Below are 16,849 nucleotides of genomic sequence, written 5' to 3'. Positions count from 1 at the left end.
ACATTTTCAAATTTAATATCTCCTTTGCTACTGTATTTGAGCACCTCTCAAGTAGATAAGATAAGGTTCAATCAGTAACTAACCTTCTGAGGTTAGGTCAGGTGAAAGAATTATGTGTAAAGCCACATACTGCAAATTAAACTTAAAAAAAAAATATTCCAATTATTTGGATAACAAGTATTTCCACAATATTGTGCCAAAATATGCATGGCTACCCAAAATGATGTATTTCAGTGGACTGTATTAAAATGAATACATTAATTATCTTAATGAAGCATTTTATTCAGGTGACACAAAGCTTAACATTTTTCACAACAAAAAAAAAATCTTCCACTATAAAAACAACACCCCTTAACCGAAAAGAATTTTATTTTTAGCCCAGAAGGTTAGTATTATAGATTACATTTCTAAAACAAATTGCATGAGCTTGATAATTCATTTTCAACAATAGCCAGTAGAAAAAATACAATATTAATAAGTATAATAACATGAGGAAAGATTAGCTGCAATGGGGCATTTTGTTAGCTTTGTTGTAGATTAAGCTAACAGGTGTTGTATCCCCTTCCACGGTCTAGGAGTTCTTTCCTGATTGCTTGAATTATTGCTTCTAGATTGGCAATTTCATTAGCTTTATCTTCCTTTTTCTTGTTAAGATCTTGGATTTTATTTTCTAAGTCTGAAAAGAGAAATAACAAGAATTTACAGTTCTCTACTTAAATATCTTAACATATACAGTATGACATCACTTATTAACTGTCTCTGCAAAAAATATTAAGTGAGTCTTGAGTCATAAGATGTTGGATCTCTTTTGTTTTTCTAAAGTAAAATATGGACTTGATGAAGTGCGAAGTGCTTTTAAGCTGTAGTTCATTGTGATATGTAAATGATTAAGTGTTTGCAAATTTAGTAAAACACTTTAAGCAGCTTCATATTACTGTGAAATTAAATCAATTATAATTGATGCTCTGTATAAACTGAATATAGAAACTGAACCAAGTTATTATAAGGTAATAAAGATTACATTTAATATTTCTACTCCCTAAAACGTAGAAAGAAAAACTTCAATGGTTCAACTGTGGAGCTTTTTTCAGGAGTGAGGAAGAGAGAAAGAGCACAAGAATTGATAGATACTTTATTAATCCCATGAGGGAAATTGCAGTGCAACAGCAGCCAGGCACAGTCAACACAGCACAGTGTAACAAAATAATACAATAATACAACAATACAATACAGTCAGTACATCAGTGAGAAGTGCAGTAAAAAATTGGGTACACAGAATTGCACACAGTACAGAGCTAAAACACAAACCAGAATGTACAGTACACAAGAAGATGTATTCCACATTATAAATATATTGCACAAATCTAAACGCATATATTGCACACCAGTTGTTAACAGAAAAAACAGCTGTAAACAGAGAATTCATGTTTAGTCCAAAAACAGATCCATGTTGTCCCTGCCCAGACACACAGTGGATGAGTTGTAAAGTCTTATGGCAGAAGGCAAGAATGACCTTCTGTAGTGCTCCCTGTCGCACTATGGTTGGATCAGCCTATTGCTGAACGTGCTCTTCATTCTGACAAGCATGTCATAGAGGGGATAGGAGATGTTGGAAGCAAAGGTGTAAAGAGAACAAAATGAAAAAAAACATATGAGGGGCATTGAAGGTAAAACTGAATATAGAATGGAAATCTGGGAGATGAATTCCTAAAATAAGTAAAAAGCTTAAATATGCACAGTAAATTATAAAACTTCCTGGACTGGCTCCTGCTTCCCTGTGATTGAGAGATGGCGATGTGATTTTGTTTTAAGAATACTTTTGGCATGGATTTGAAGGAGTTTAGAAAAGGTGACTCTCTGATATCCTTGGGGAGAGAGTTCCAGAGCTTGGGGGCAAAACAGGAGAAGGCCCTGTCACCAATAGAATGTAGATGGGCTTGGGGTACAGTTAGGAGACCAGAATTAGAAGAGTGAAGGTTGCGAAGTGGGGAGTAGGGCGATAATAGTTCAGACAGGTACTGAGGTGCCAAGCCATGCAGAGCCTTATAGGTGAGCATGAGGATTTTAAAGTCTACACAAAATTTGACAAAAAGCCAGTGCAAGGATTCCAGGAGAGGAGTGTGTGATCACTTGCACTAAACCTGGTCAGGATTCTGGCTGCCAAATTTTGGACATATTGCAGTTTGTTCAAAGTAGATTTAGGTACCCCAGAGAGTATAAGGCATTACAGTAGTCAATTTGGGAGAACACAAATGTGTTGATCAGTTTTTCAGCCACAGTTAGTGATAGCATATGGTAAAGTCTAGCGATATTTCTGAGGTGAAAAAAATATATTTTGACAATATGCTGTATATGGGGGTCAAATGTTAAACCAGAATCGAATATCACCCCAAGGTTTGTCAATTTAGATTGAAGCTCAAGTACAGAACCATCTACAGATAGGGTTACAGGATTGGCTTTACAAAGCTGATGAGGGGTGCCAATAAGCATGACTTCAGTCTTATCACAGTTAAGATGAAGGACATTTTGAGTCATCCAAGTTTTTATGTCAGAGATGCAATTAGATAGAATAGAGACTGCCACATCAGTGTCAAGTTTGGTATGGATGTATATTTGGGTATCATCAGCATAGAAATGATAACTGAAGCCATGTGATCTTAAAAGCTGACCAAGGGGAAACATGTAAATGCTGAAGAGCAAGGGGCCCAGTATTGAGACCTGAGGAACATCAGACTTAACACGACCAATTTCAGACCTATATCCAGTAAGAGAGACAAAGTGACAGCGATCAGTGAGGTAAGACTTAAATCATTTTAGAGCAGTGTCAGAAACTCCAAACACAGTCTCAAGACGATGTCATGGTCAACAGTGTCAGAAGCAGGACTGAGATCAAGAAGGATGAGTTTAGAAAGAGAACCAGAATCAGAAGCTATTAGAAGATCGTTAGTGACTTTGACCAGGGCAGTTTCTGTGCTGTGAAGTTGACAGAAGCCAGATTGGAGGGGTTTGAAAAGGTTATTTACCATGAGGTGATTTTGTAACTGAAATGTGGCAGCACGTTCTAGAATTTTTGCAAGAAAGGGTAAGTTGGAGATGCGGTGAAAATTGTTTAGATTGTCCAGAGCCATGTTAGGCTTTTTTGGCATGGGGTTAATGGCAGCAGTTTTGAGGACCGTTGGTACAATGCCAGTGCTCAAGGATTCATTTATAATATTGAGGACAATGGGACAGAGAGAAGAGAAACAGGACTGAAATAAAGTGGTGGGAATGGGATCTAAAATAGATGTGGTGGGTTTCATGTGTGTAACTAGTTTATTGAGGTAGTCAAGAAGAGAGAAGTTGGAGAGAAGGGAACCAGAAAAGTTGGATAAGGAGGGAGGTGGTATGGAAATGATATGGTGGTGGAGAGAATGTGTCGATCTTGGAGTTAAAGAAATCAAAGAATGTGTTGCAAAGTTGCAATGAGGCAGGTAATGTGGTGGGGCAGTTTGGCTTTAGCAAACTGTTGGTGGTGGAGAAAAGATGTCTGGGTTTTTTATGGTAATTTTCAATGATGTGAGAGAAGTAGGTGGATCTACAAGACACTATTGTAACCTTATATTCAGACAAGTAATCTCTCCAAGCCTGATAATGTACATTTAGGCCAGAAAGACGCCACCTACGCTCAAGTTTGCTGGAGGCTGCCTTCATAGGTCGCAGATGGTCGTTGTACCAGGGGGCAGAGCAAGAGATGGAGATGGTTTGAGTTTTTAGAGGAGCAAAGGTGTAGATAAAGGGTAGATAAAAGAGCTGTGGGCTGTTATTTTGGGGAATGACAATATACTGTATAGAGAGGTGATGTTCATGGTTAAAAATGAAGCATTATGGAGTCTGAAATTGAAAGACATCTAACAAGTGAAGAAAACGGTTAGTATTCTTAATATATTATAAAGGAAGAACTTCAACATGCCTCATTAGGCTGTCAAGGATAGCAGAAAAGGTTAGTATTCGTTCAGCTGTATGCCAACACAACAAAATCAGAATCATAAATGTAGACTATTTCAGTTATCAGTTATATTTCAATATACCATGATTAAGCCCCTTCAGTTTTCATGTTTATTTGTGGGTAGTTTTCCTATCTAAATCTCTGTGTAATCAAGTGTCTTTAAATATTTTATGTCAAAGAATTATTCAAATACCTATTTAAAATAATGGCAAAATATTAAAATTTAAATAATTATATGTGAATTATTATCCTTATGATACAGTAAAACAAATGAAAGGGGGCAATATCTACACAATCAAATGTAAGAATATTTAAAAGCTGTATTAGACAAATAGAACCAACCCTAGAATTATTATATAATTAATACAAGAAAAGTCTGTCCATATTACCTGTTAGGAGCTTAATTTTTTCTTCAACAGTTTTTCCTAGATTTTCAGCATCCATTTTTAGTTTTTCTATTCTTTCATTGGCCTCATTGGAAGCTTCCTGGTCTTCTGCCTTTTCTTTCAACTTGTTGAGTTCGTCAAAGACGACATCTAATTGCTGTTAAAGAGATTGAATGCTATTACAAAGTGGTCTCATGATCTTTAACATTATGCAGGTCTACAGTGGTCTTTAAAATATTGCACTGTGTACAACCTTTCCATTAAAATCAGATTATGATGGGTGTAATATGGTTGCTTTCAGTAGAAAGACCTTGGTTAATAGACATGCTCTGTATTTACCCTCTCACCATCTGTAGCTTTATTAAAGGCAGTTTCTGCTGCAGCCTTTGCCTCCTTGGCTTGTAGTCTGTTCATTGCAGTTTTGTTCTTTAGTGCCTCTATTTCCTCCAGTAAAATTTGCACTCTTGCAAAGTCAAAAGCATTTTCAGTGTGGTTTATCTTTTCTTCTGCCTGTTTGTAAAACAAAGCATATAAAAGCAATTCCACAGGTTGTGGGTAGTGTAAATTAAATGTGCTGTATATAGTGTCTTCATTTTTTTATATTGTTCTTATAGTTCTTGCATACATTAAAGAATGTGACATCATTCTATAAGCATTGAAATAACATAATGCTGGATTTTTTTGTTCCTTCAGGAATATGCAGTAATAGTGCTGTGTGTTGTTCAAGTGTTATGGAATAAAGGGCCTATACTACCACCTGATGTTACCTACCCCTGTCTATTATCATATTCTATTTATTTTGTTCTACCTATCCACCCCTTTATTTACAGTATATTGCTCTCCCTCATTCTCCCAACACACCTGAAGAATGCTACACAGTTGAAATATTGTTTCTTTTTATTTTGCAATGTAGGATTAAGATCTACTTGCTCCTAGGTTATACAATTACTAGGTTATATAATTACATAGATAACAACATCCCTTAGTGACAAACACATTTCACAGTATGTAAGGGACAGAAGAATGTTTTTAAAAATTTGTATTGTGAAATTATATCACATTGAAATGTTTGGCTTTTATTCTGTTGTTTATATGTGCTGCAACAATGATTTGGTTATATTGGTCTTTTCTGTAGTAAAATGAAGCTTTCTTACATATCGTGGGATTGATAATAATACAGCACCCCCTTTAGGTGATGTTTAGAATTAAAATTGGGTTCTGAGGGAAACAATAATGTTTTACATTATTATTACTAAAAATTGTTAATTGTATGCCTAAGTCTAAAAAGGTGCATTAAAGAGCACAAATCTGATTTAAAAAAGAGATTCTACATTCTTGGATGCAAAAAAGTGTGTGTTTATGTTTAGAACTTTGCTTTCTGTATTGTCTACATAGTATAGTCTAGTCTCCTTCTTAGTAGTAGTAAACAAAAATCCTGTGCAACATCTTTATATATTTCTTTATCTTAAAGAATCACTAAGGATATTGAAGTGTGTACACAATTACCTCTGCAATTTTGTCATTGATGGCTTTGGTACTAGGTTTTGTTGAGGCAAGTGTCTTTTCGACTCTGTCTTGAATCTTGTTAGCATTCTCTAAGGCCTTCTTTACTTTCCTGAAGTCGACAGATTTTGCTTTTGCCCTTAAATATAAAAAATCTTAGATAAATGATTGTTCATTTATATTAGAAAAAATTATTTTAAATGATGCATTTTACATTTTTTCATTTTATGTATCATATTTCAATTAAAACTGATGACTCATTCCAAACATATTTGAGGAAGCTATATATATAAGTTTTAAGATACATTATTGATTATAGAGTAATGCTAAGGAAATTTTAAATTTGCAAAATAAATTTATAGAAAATAAACCACACTGTAGCTTTTCAAAGATACAAAAGAGTCTGTAAATGTCTTTAAAAGTTTGTTTTCTTTTTCACAAGAATTAGAACAACATCTTACTCAGCATTCTTTCCTTCTTCCAGTAGCGTGTTTGCCTTCTGGAGCTGTTCATTTAGGTTTTTCAATTCATCTTCCACTTCTGCACAGTTAATCAAGATGCTCTGGATCTTTTTGATTATGTCTTCCAGATTTTTGGGTGAGCTGGGTAACTTAAATGATAGGACAATTGTAGCAACTTTGTCAATGTCATCTGGTTCCACTCTGTCAGCTGTGATTGAAATGGAAAAATAGAACATAAAATGGAGAGGGCATACATTCGTCTATGGTCCTTGAAAGATTTTTTTTTCCATTTTCTTCTATCACTACTCTTATGCATTTGTAAAATTCTTCCACTAAAATTTATTCCCTCCTCAGTCTGGGCTCCAGGCCCTCCACTTAATTTTGTCTTTCAGGTGGGTGGCTGAGATTTTGCAGTATTCTGAGTGCTCCAGTCAAAATTAAGAGTCCAGTGGGACTGACAGGATCTCATCAGTCTATGTTCTGATGTAAAGCATTTAAGATAGTTACCCCCACCTTCCTGGTAGTAAGGTTGTCTGTATCGAACCTGATTAATTATTGGCAATAACAAAACAAATCAAGCAAATGTCAATTAAAAAGCCAAACAAATAAGAACAGCATCCTTACATGTAATTCAGCTTCAAAAAATACCAATGGCTGCCAGGAACAGCTGAGAACATAGTAGCAGTATTTATATTAAATAACGCTTTTTACCTGTTAAAAACTCCTTTACTTTCTTAATAAGAATTATTGTGTCTTCCTTTTCTTTATGAAAATTTTCTCTTGTGCTTTCTATTCTCTTCTTCAGATCCACTGCTTTCTCTTTAGTTTCTTTTGTTTTCTGCAGTGCATCATTAATCTAGAAATGAAAACGTGTTGGTTTAAATTTCCATAACATGGTATTGTAAATAACAGAGGCAAAAGAGAAAGAAATGCTAGTCACAGAACTGTAAAGATTCAAATATGTGTAGAGTAAATCTGCATACAGTATGAGTAGGTAGCTGTGTCTGCATGCATATGCTGCTAAGGAACAGGTAAATGTGTATTCCATGCTGAAAGGAAAATAAAAGAGGCACAATGTTTTGGCTGTGAAGCCTCACAACCTGAAGAAGGCTGCTCAGCTGAAACATTTAGTTTCTTTTCTTTCATGCTTTCAGCATGGAATAAACCTTTACCTGCTCCTACTGTATATACAGTATGATTGTTTCTTGGAATGCACCATGATGGCATTGTCACCACTATCATGCTTGAGAGATATGAAGATGTGGATACTTTCAAACCAACATTAAATAACAACAGTAAGTAAAAACAACTTTTACTTTTACAGAGGACAACACTGTCTTTAATTCCTAAATAAGTAGAATTATAGGTCTTTAAACCTTCCATTGCAGAATTTATCACAACTCCCTAGGCTAGGATCAAATGGGAGGTTTCAAGTTGCCTCACAGGTTATTGTCTCTTGGTCAGCTGAGTTCAAGACACATATTACCTTCTAAAAATGCTTACAAAATGTGGGTTGTTTATATTTTAACATATACTTAAATTTACATGACAATAGCAAAGAAAAAACCCATAACCACAGACAATTATACATTTCAAGGTTGTGTTACACATATTTTGTATTGTGTTATGTCTTTTCTGCCTGCACATCAAATATGATGCAAGCAACAACCCATATGCACGACCCATATGTGGCTCAGGTTTAGATTACAACTGGATGGTCTGACATTCTGCCCCAGTTGCTGATACAATGCAGAATTCACGATTTGTTCAATAATTAGAAGCTGTCAATGATGTCTTCCAACACAAGAACCCCATCTTGTCTTAGGGCCAGGATGGTTTGCAATCTCTACATCTTACCAAATTCTAGTCAATAACCTGCTCCAAGACAATGATCTGTCACAACTGTCACATTTAACTGTAACATTTAACTAAATGTTAGATAATTAAGTAAATTAAGATAACAATAATTGATTCATTATTGTTGTAAATAACAGGTATTGTAACACTTATAAGTAGGTATATACTTTTGATATTTGTTTTAAAGTGGATTAATTTGATGAAGTTGACTCTACAGAGAGCGATTGAGAAATTACTTTAGTACCAATGCAAAAAATTGAAACTAGAAATTTACCTCTTTCTCAGAATACTGTAGCTGATTTAGAAGATAATTAATGGACTTTTCCACTTGGTTTGATGTTTTAGTAGCATTCTGGGAGAGTGGGAGGCTACCACTGCAGTCAGGACCTCCACATTTTCTGTATCCAAAAAAGCTTACACAAAGAGCCCCCCCACATCTTGCCTTGGAGCATTCAGCATCACCTGGGGAGCCACAGATCTAAGAAGAACAAAATATTTTTGTTCACAAACCAAGCTTTTTCAAGCCATTTTTTTTTTAAAATATAGTACAGAATGATATTCATACAGTTAGTCCCTTATCCTTTGAAACTGAAAGAAAAGAAAAGAAAACCACAATAAAGTAAAAATAAATTAAAAATTAATGAGTTTAGCACATCCTGATGGAGGAGGAATAGAGTGTCCTTCAAAGACAGGCTGAGCGCTACATTGGTCTACCTACAAAGTAGCTCTCAATGACAGAGCACGAATCAGTGGCAGAGCAGAGTTTATGTATGATGATTGAAGCACCTGTTATTTGGATGAAGGAGGTTGGGATAATTGGCCTGAGCAAGTCTGAATAGTCGGATGGAATGCAGCTCCTTGTGGGAATGCACCTGGTTTCCAAGGAAATTGAGGGCTGCGAGCTTGTGCTCGCCCAGACATTACATAGACTCCATACTTTTTGGAGAATAAAAATGGTCTTTTCCATAGAATTGTGACCCATTCATAATCACACTCACTTTTTCATTTAGATTTGCTACAGTCAGAGCCTTGACCTTTTTCTCTAAACTCTCCCAGTCATTCTGCAGACATGTCTTATACAGCAGACTATCTGCCTTTTCCCTTGTATTCTGGGATTCGTCAATGAGGGTTGTAGCTTGTTTTTTCTTTTGTTCCGCAAACATGAAATCTGTATGGTGCTTTCTGGTGACATCATATGCTCCTAATATCACATGAAATTAAAAAAATACACAACGATCATATAAATATTTGGGATTTGTATACTGTATTGAAAAAATACACTAAATCCTAGCACAAAATAACCTTGAATTAAAATTGAATCATAATTATTTTACTTTTATAATTATTAAACAAATATACAAGAAAATTCCTTAATAAATACCATTTATCACATATTAAGCACTTCGGTAGCACATTTGAAATATTTTAATATTGCATGCAAATATTTTTTTTTCCTTTGAACTTACTTAACAGTACTTTTGTGTCAAAATTCGGAAGGGCTTTCACTTTATCCTTCAAATCTTCAAAAAGCCTGTTAAAGTCATATCTAATAGTATCAATATCACTGTTCAACAATGAAGTCCAGTCCATAAAAATTATGTTTGGATCTGTTTCATCTTTTTCTTTGCTGCAAAAGAAGTACATTTGAATTTATGGTAAACAATTCCAAAATACTTGATAATATTGGTTTCACTTACAGTAAATTACATGATTAAATATTAATTTAAAAAAATTAAGTTCTATGCAGGCTGTGTTCACTAGATGAGTGTTTTTTTCATACAGCAAGGTCAAACAGAAAAGGGAACCTGTTATAACTGATTTGTGGCATTCTTCTAATACACAGAACTACTGTACATTAAATGTTTTGGTAACCTGTTCTCATTGCATCTATAAGTGCAAAATTATATCCAAAGTAAGTGGCTTTTTTAAACTCCTAAAATGTACCAAAAATCATAAAGTACACATTATGCTGAACACACTGAACTGAAAGTAGAAGTGCAAAATACATGGAGATTTTTTTTCCTATGATTCAAAATAACTTCATGACTGAATACTTTTGAGATATTGTTCCTGAGCAATTTAAAGACATACCAAGAGCTTCTAAATTAATTTTCAAATTCAGATTTCAGATCAGAACCATGGAAACCATGCATGTCTATACAACCCAACCATCATTGGTAACAGATGAGTTAACCAAAGCATAAAACAAAGGTACACTTAAAGAAATAAAACAAAACATTCCACCTGGAGATGTGAAACAGTAAAAAGAGAAACCATTTCCTCATGAAAGTTTACAATAGTAAATTTTCATACAGTGTCATACAACTTGATTTTTACTGTTAATTTATTACCATTTGTCAGTACTTTTACAAAGTACTTACTATGCTTTTTTTCCTTGAATTACCATAGATTCCTATAGTTTGAATTATGCTTTCTGATACACTTTTTATTACACTTTACCATGCTTCTTTTACACTTTGCTACTTCTTTGCCCTGGTATGCCACTGTAAAATTGAAGAAAATTCTAGTAAAAAAATATATATATAGTCAGATGAAGCTTACTTGATTTTTTCACAGAAGTGTTCAAGATTTTCTATTTCATCTGAGGAAGCCACTGAAGTGTTCAGAAATTCCTGCAGTTCTGCGAGCTTGATCTCCATGTCTTGTAGCTTGTTGTCATAGATTGTAATGTTACTGTCACTGCAATGAGACACGCTGCTGTTTAGCCTTCGGAAAGTGTTCTGAATGCCGGTGATGTTTTTGTCCCAGAGCAGGAAGCAGGGGTGACAGGGAGTGCAAGCTGGAAACTCTGCATCATAGCCACGGGCACACTTGTCACAAAAGGCACCAATCACGCCAGGACGGCAGTTACACTCCCCAGTGAACTTATCACACACTGGCTTCTCAGTTCCTTCAACATTGCAGTCACATGCTGTTGTATTAAAAACAAGGATTTACATGGAATTACTTCATGAACTTTGTCCTTCAGAAAGTCTAGCCTGTTCAAACGACACTGAACAAACTAATTTAATCACATTTACCTTCTGCCACTACTAGACTCACAAAAGTAACACATCACTATTGTGTCAAACAAGAAGCAGACTTCGAGCATAAAAGATGTGTATGGTACGTAATCCTGTCTGATAAAAATCATAAATTAAATGGAATTAGGTGAAGGTGGCGATTTGAGATGTGTGGTGAAAGTTTCTAACTTACTGAAGTTAGTTTGAAATGCAAAAGGTTGTGTGGATAACAATTTAAGATTTAAGAAGTGACTTGAGTAGCAACATCTGTCTCTTTTTACAATCAACACTTATACACTAATAAGCTGATGTAAGTGTGCATTGCAGGATAACAAGCACTTCTTAAAAACATGTTTGCACTTACAAATACACTGTAGCTCAGGGTCTCCAAAGAAATTTTCCCCACATTCATCACATTTTCTTCCTCCATAATCTGGTCGACAGGGACACTGGCCAGTATTCTGTGCAGCTCAAAATAAAAGACACAGGAGATGGGAAAAAAGAGAGTATTAATATTTAGGAAGATAGTCGCAATAAAAAAATAATATTATAGCAAGGCATACTTTCCATTGAAAATACCAAATATTTAGCTATTGCTGAAAAGACTTGTACCTGATTGCACTGGTTGCTAAGAGAGTTTGCTGAATTGCAGTTACATTGCTGACAGCCTCTACCATTTTCCAGGTTCCAGTATCCCACATCACATTGATCACAGTTTGTTCCAATCACATGGGGCAAGCAAGGACACTGCCCAGAAGACTGCTCACAGATACACACCCCATTAACCACACACCTGGCACTGTCAGTACCCAGCTCATCACAAGAGCATTCTGAAAACAGTAATTAGAGAAAAATAGATTTAGCACAATGCAGGAGGTAGAGAGAACAATGGTGTCATTTAACTTCATCATTCACAGAGATGATAATTCTGAGAGAGAGATATATATAAAGGCAAATTTTATTTTTGAGTCCTGGAGTATGTATGACTGGTAAATGGTAAGTAGTAATAAGACTCAACAGACAAAAAAAAAATACTTTCCCACCAAACTGGATACAAAGACTCTTGATTTCTTATTTAATTACTCCTGTCAGTGAAAAAAGAACACATTTTCAAATTCTAACAATGCATCAATATATTTTCAACATGTAAAGACACAATGAAAGGTATATTGTTACAGGTTATGGTACGTGACTTTGGAAGTCTCTAAGAATGTAGACACAACAGGTGACACCTAGCTAGTGTCAACATTTTCACTTCCGAGAACTTCAAACCAAGGGATTTTTACTTGTGTTGGGTGTGAGACACAATGATCAAAATAATCTTATGCTTTACATTAGTTAATTAATTAAGTTAAAGTAAGTTAAAACATTAGTTAATTAAGTTCTGGGTAAATGATTAAGAGTGTCAAAAATGTAGGATAAAAAGGCAGACACAAGAGAGTGGATCACAACAGATCAAGAAAGAAGAGAAGAGACGGGAGGACACAGAACATAAAGTGTGTGCCAGGAGAGAGATCATCAATATTTGTCAGTATTTGAACCTTGCTAAGAGTGATTGTTATTCTGTGTTTTTAGGATCCCTCAGTTAAAAACAGCCTCTCCTAATGAGTGCATTATTAAAATAGGGAGATACAGTAGGTTCCATTTTATTTTGGGTTTACAGACGGCATGTTGTATTCTATTTAGTTTAGAAGGCAGCTTTATCTTATTCTGGCTTTTGTAGGCTTTATTAGTTTGAATACTTGATAGCAGTCTGAGGTTTTTCTGGGTGATCTAGACATACAGAAGGCTTCTGGAACACCTTGACTGTAAACTTGTAAATAGAGTGACTTGTATGTTGTATGTTTAGTGTTTCTAAGGTCTCATACCTTTCTATCAAAGGTATGCCAGAGAACAAAGAACTCATGTGCCTCTAATTATACTAATAGCTTGGGTATGTTCTTGGCAAAATCCTTACACATTGGGGGTTATGATTTTTTAATTGACTTATTGATTAATCCACTCGATCATCAATTGATTCGATTTTCTCTTTTTTCGTAACCCCCCTTTTGTACCAATATGTTCAGAGGATGTACACTGTACTACCTTTGCAGTCTTGAGACAGAGCTGATCCATAAAAACCAGGCCTGCAGGACTCGCAGTTGTGCCCCACTGTGTTGTAGAGACATCTGAGACATTGCCCTGTGATCTTGTCACAGGCATTCTCATCTCTGAGGTCTATATTATTATTACAGGGACACTCCAGACATTGGCTCCCTGGCTGCGTCAGATTGCCATAGAACCCTGAGGGACACTTGTCACAGTGGCTGCCTGAAACATAGAAAAAGAGTTTATTTTCCCATTGTGCTGCAACTAACAAAGCTTCAAAACATATTTATGATAATATTTTTTAATCAAAGATGCACATTGCAACAATTAATATTTTGTTCATTAAAAAAGTCACTATAGCACTTGCCATTTTTTCACACCATTTATTGTATATGTGCATTGTCGCTCACTTTGGCCAGAAATGGCCAGAAATGTTTAATATTTTTAACTTCCACCCATCCCTCAAATATACGATTAACATATCTTCCACTACTCTTCCGTTTCTAGACATCCACTTGTCTATCAACTACCCCCGACTGTCCACTTCAGTTTATTACAAACCCACGGATTTACACAGCTACCTCCTGTACAGCTCATTTCACCCCAACCACACTAAAAACTCTCTTCCTTTTTCACAGTTCCTTAGGTTACGACGATTATGCAGCGACGACATCGACTTCGAGAACCAAGCCCTCGAAATGTACTCATTTTTCATCAACAGAGGAGACCCCAGCAGTGTGATTGACAGGGCCCTTGCCCCCCGGACCATCACCCCGATCAGGAGCTCCCACCGTAACAACCGCATTCCTTTGGTGCTTCCTTACCACCCTAACACACTTCCTATCCCCAGGACCATTAACCACAACTTTTCCATCCTACAGGATGATCCCTCCATTGGGGCCCTCTTTTCTGATCGCCCTATCATCTCATATCGCCGACCACCTAATCTGCGTAACCTCCTTGTTCACAGCTCCCTTGACCGCCCTCAACAACCATCCACACCAGGCACTTTCCCTTGCAACAGAGCTCGCTGTATCACCTGCAAATACACAGCCACCACCACACTCATTCAAGGCCCCTCAGGACAATTCCGGATCACCCAGACAGCATCTTGTACCTCCAGCAACCTTATTTACTGTATCTCTTGCAGTAAATGCCCAGCCATCTACATTGGAGAAACAGGAAGGAGACTCGGAGACCGTTTCAGAGAACACGTCAGGGCTGTAAAGATTAAAGATCTCTCCAAGCCCATTGTTTCTCATTTCACCTCTGACGGCCACGACCACTCTAATCTCTCCGTCTGTGTTCTCAAAGACGGTTTTCCGAACTCATACATCAGAAAGACCACCGAAACTAAAATTATTCTGCAGCTAGGATCACACCTTCTCCCTTCCCTTAACGACAGACTACTGTTCTTTTAAATTTTCTCCATTCATTGGAAGTTTCATTTCACACCTCTCTGCACCCATTCTGACTTCACACCTCTTGATTGGCCTCTCTTTCTGTCCCCTGCTCCCGCCTCTCACTCCTCCTCCCTCCCAACCTTTGTTCTCCCGCTACTTTACCTTTGCCTACTGCCCTGTCTCTCTCACACCTGAAGAAGGCTCCACGGCCGAAACGTTGTGTTCTCTTTCTTCTTTTTTTCAGCATGGAATAAACCTATTACTTGTTCCTTTGCAGCCTACGCATGCTGACGCAGCTACCCACCTGAACTAATATTTATAATGTATTGTTGTGTTGATTGCTTCATATAATAATACAATTATCATTATGACTGGAACTGGTTAATGGAGTTCATACAGTACAGAAGCATTACACAAGTGTTGGTTGCAACTTAGTCTCATACAATTTTTGTACTTCCAACTTTTTATAGTAAAAAGGAACAAAGCTAGAAAAACCTTGAGAGTTTTAAAGAAAAGTATAGCCGATTGTCATTTTACACACAATGGAAATTCACTCTAAGTAACATAATGTAAGGGTCTTTCTCTGTTAAATGTACACTATAGCAAGCAAAAGTATTTTACTTTAGTGTGCATATAACAGCTCCTAGAAATTAATATAGAAAGAAAAGTAAAACATTACACAAGTTCTGACCTGCATATCCTTCTATGCAGTTACAGACCACTTGGATGGCATTCTGATCTTTGCTGCAAGAATGTGCAAAATAGCGGCCACTGCCTTTAGCGTCTGGACACATACACGGTTCACAAGGTTCTTTCAAAACAGGGTCCCCATAGTAGCCATCCAGGCATCTACAAATACATGACATTGTTAATCCTACATTTCTGTTTAAATACATTTTAACATCTCTGGAAACATTTTACACATTTTACTTGCCTTTCACAGTTCTGCCCTGTGGAGAACCCCTTGCAGTTGAGACATGTTCCAGTTATTGGGTCACAGAGCTCTGCCATCCCATTGCATTGACATGGGCGGCACTTAGGATATCCAAAGTAACCTGGCTGGCACTGGTTGCATTGCCTTCCCGAAACATCCGTTCGGCAAAGACACTGTCCGTTCACTTGATCGCACATTTCGCTGACAGAACCTTGAGGGTCACAGGCACAAGCTATGGAAAATTGGACAGAATGAGCCTTTAGGTTGGGGTTGCAAACACTTTGCAAAGGCAGTATACATTTGGAAAGGTAAGCTTCTTTTCTAAACTGATCTGACCCACTTTTTGAAAGGGAAACATGTATACTAAAAACATTTTATCCGTGTATTAGCTTGATCCGTGATCTGTGACTGACAGATCTGCGGTATTGTGAAAGAGGTTGTATCATATCAATTAGTCACACTTTTGGCAGATTGAGATTGATAAGCATGACACAAGATGCTAAAATCTTGCCCTCCCTGTTTTTCAGCATTTTGTTAGTTGCATTTACCAACTAAACCATGTTTATGATTAAGTAAAGATGCAGATGATTTTTTATGATTATGTAAGGATGCATCCTTCCTTTGAGCATAGGGATGCAACTGTATGCGAATTGCATGGTGACTCATAGGACAGCTACTGTACTGTATATTAATTATGACGTGTTGTGCAGTCTTTTCTTTCTATTTTGTTTCCTTTCTGTCCTTTTGTTCCAGATTCAACACCACATACTCATAAGGTTACTCAAGAGTGTGTGGTTCAATCTGTGAGGACTGTTTCCCACCAGGTTGCTTGCATTAGGATTGCGAAGGACTTTAAGAAGGCGAGAAGCTGAAGATCAGGCAGAGAGATTTTCTTGTACAGCCTGTGCAGACCAGAAAGCAAACATATTTCTCTTTTTGAGACAAGCTGCTTTTGCTTAAGATACTGCGGTTGAGTTTGCTGGGTACAAGAGGATGAGATCTTTATGTTGACTCTGGGCTTTAATGGTTCTGGGTCAGTTAAGCATGTATGATTATTTTATCCTGACTCACCACTTTGCATAGTAGTGTAATGTAGTGTAAGTCTGTCTTCTCTTCAGATTTAGTCTCTTTCTCTATAATGGTTGGCTGTATCTTAGTTTGTTAGTGTGTGTTGTTACTGAATAATATTGTAGTTTGTACGTCTGAAAA

General features: G+C 36.5%; 1 protein-coding gene across 1 annotated transcript in view; it reads right to left on the bottom strand.

Moving 5' to 3' along the window:
* Positions 1–542: 542 nt before the first annotated feature.
* The window catches only part of lamb4 (laminin, beta 4), a 31,901-nt gene continuing 15,594 nt past the window's right edge, over positions 543–16,849 (bottom strand). Inside the window, exons 20-34 of the mRNA XM_088923575.1 lie at positions 15,641–15,872; positions 15,398–15,555; positions 13,301–13,525; positions 11,828–12,045; positions 11,580–11,676; positions 10,755–11,124; positions 9,659–9,819; positions 9,191–9,393; positions 8,467–8,670; positions 7,047–7,191; positions 6,336–6,543; positions 5,878–6,013; positions 4,711–4,881; positions 4,375–4,528; positions 543–676 (exon numbers count right to left, since the gene is read on the bottom strand). Coding sequence (XP_088779701.1) covers positions 543–676; positions 4,375–4,528; positions 4,711–4,881; positions 5,878–6,013; positions 6,336–6,543; positions 7,047–7,191; positions 8,467–8,670; positions 9,191–9,393; positions 9,659–9,819; positions 10,755–11,124; positions 11,580–11,676; positions 11,828–12,045; positions 13,301–13,525; positions 15,398–15,555; positions 15,641–15,872 — 2,816 coding nt within the window. The remainder of the gene's footprint in view (positions 677–4,374; positions 4,529–4,710; positions 4,882–5,877; positions 6,014–6,335; positions 6,544–7,046; positions 7,192–8,466; positions 8,671–9,190; positions 9,394–9,658; positions 9,820–10,754; positions 11,125–11,579; positions 11,677–11,827; positions 12,046–13,300; positions 13,526–15,397; positions 15,556–15,640; positions 15,873–16,849) is intronic.

The sequence above is a fragment of the Atractosteus spatula genome, chromosome 8 (genome assembly GCF_055471065.1).
Source record: "Atractosteus spatula isolate fAtrSpa1 chromosome 8, fAtrSpa1.hap1, whole genome shotgun sequence".
NCBI classification, from domain to species: Eukaryota; Metazoa; Chordata; class Actinopteri; order Semionotiformes; family Lepisosteidae; genus Atractosteus; species Atractosteus spatula.
The sequence above is the reverse complement of the archived record's forward strand: the minus strand, read 5'-3'. Positions and strand labels throughout refer to the sequence as shown.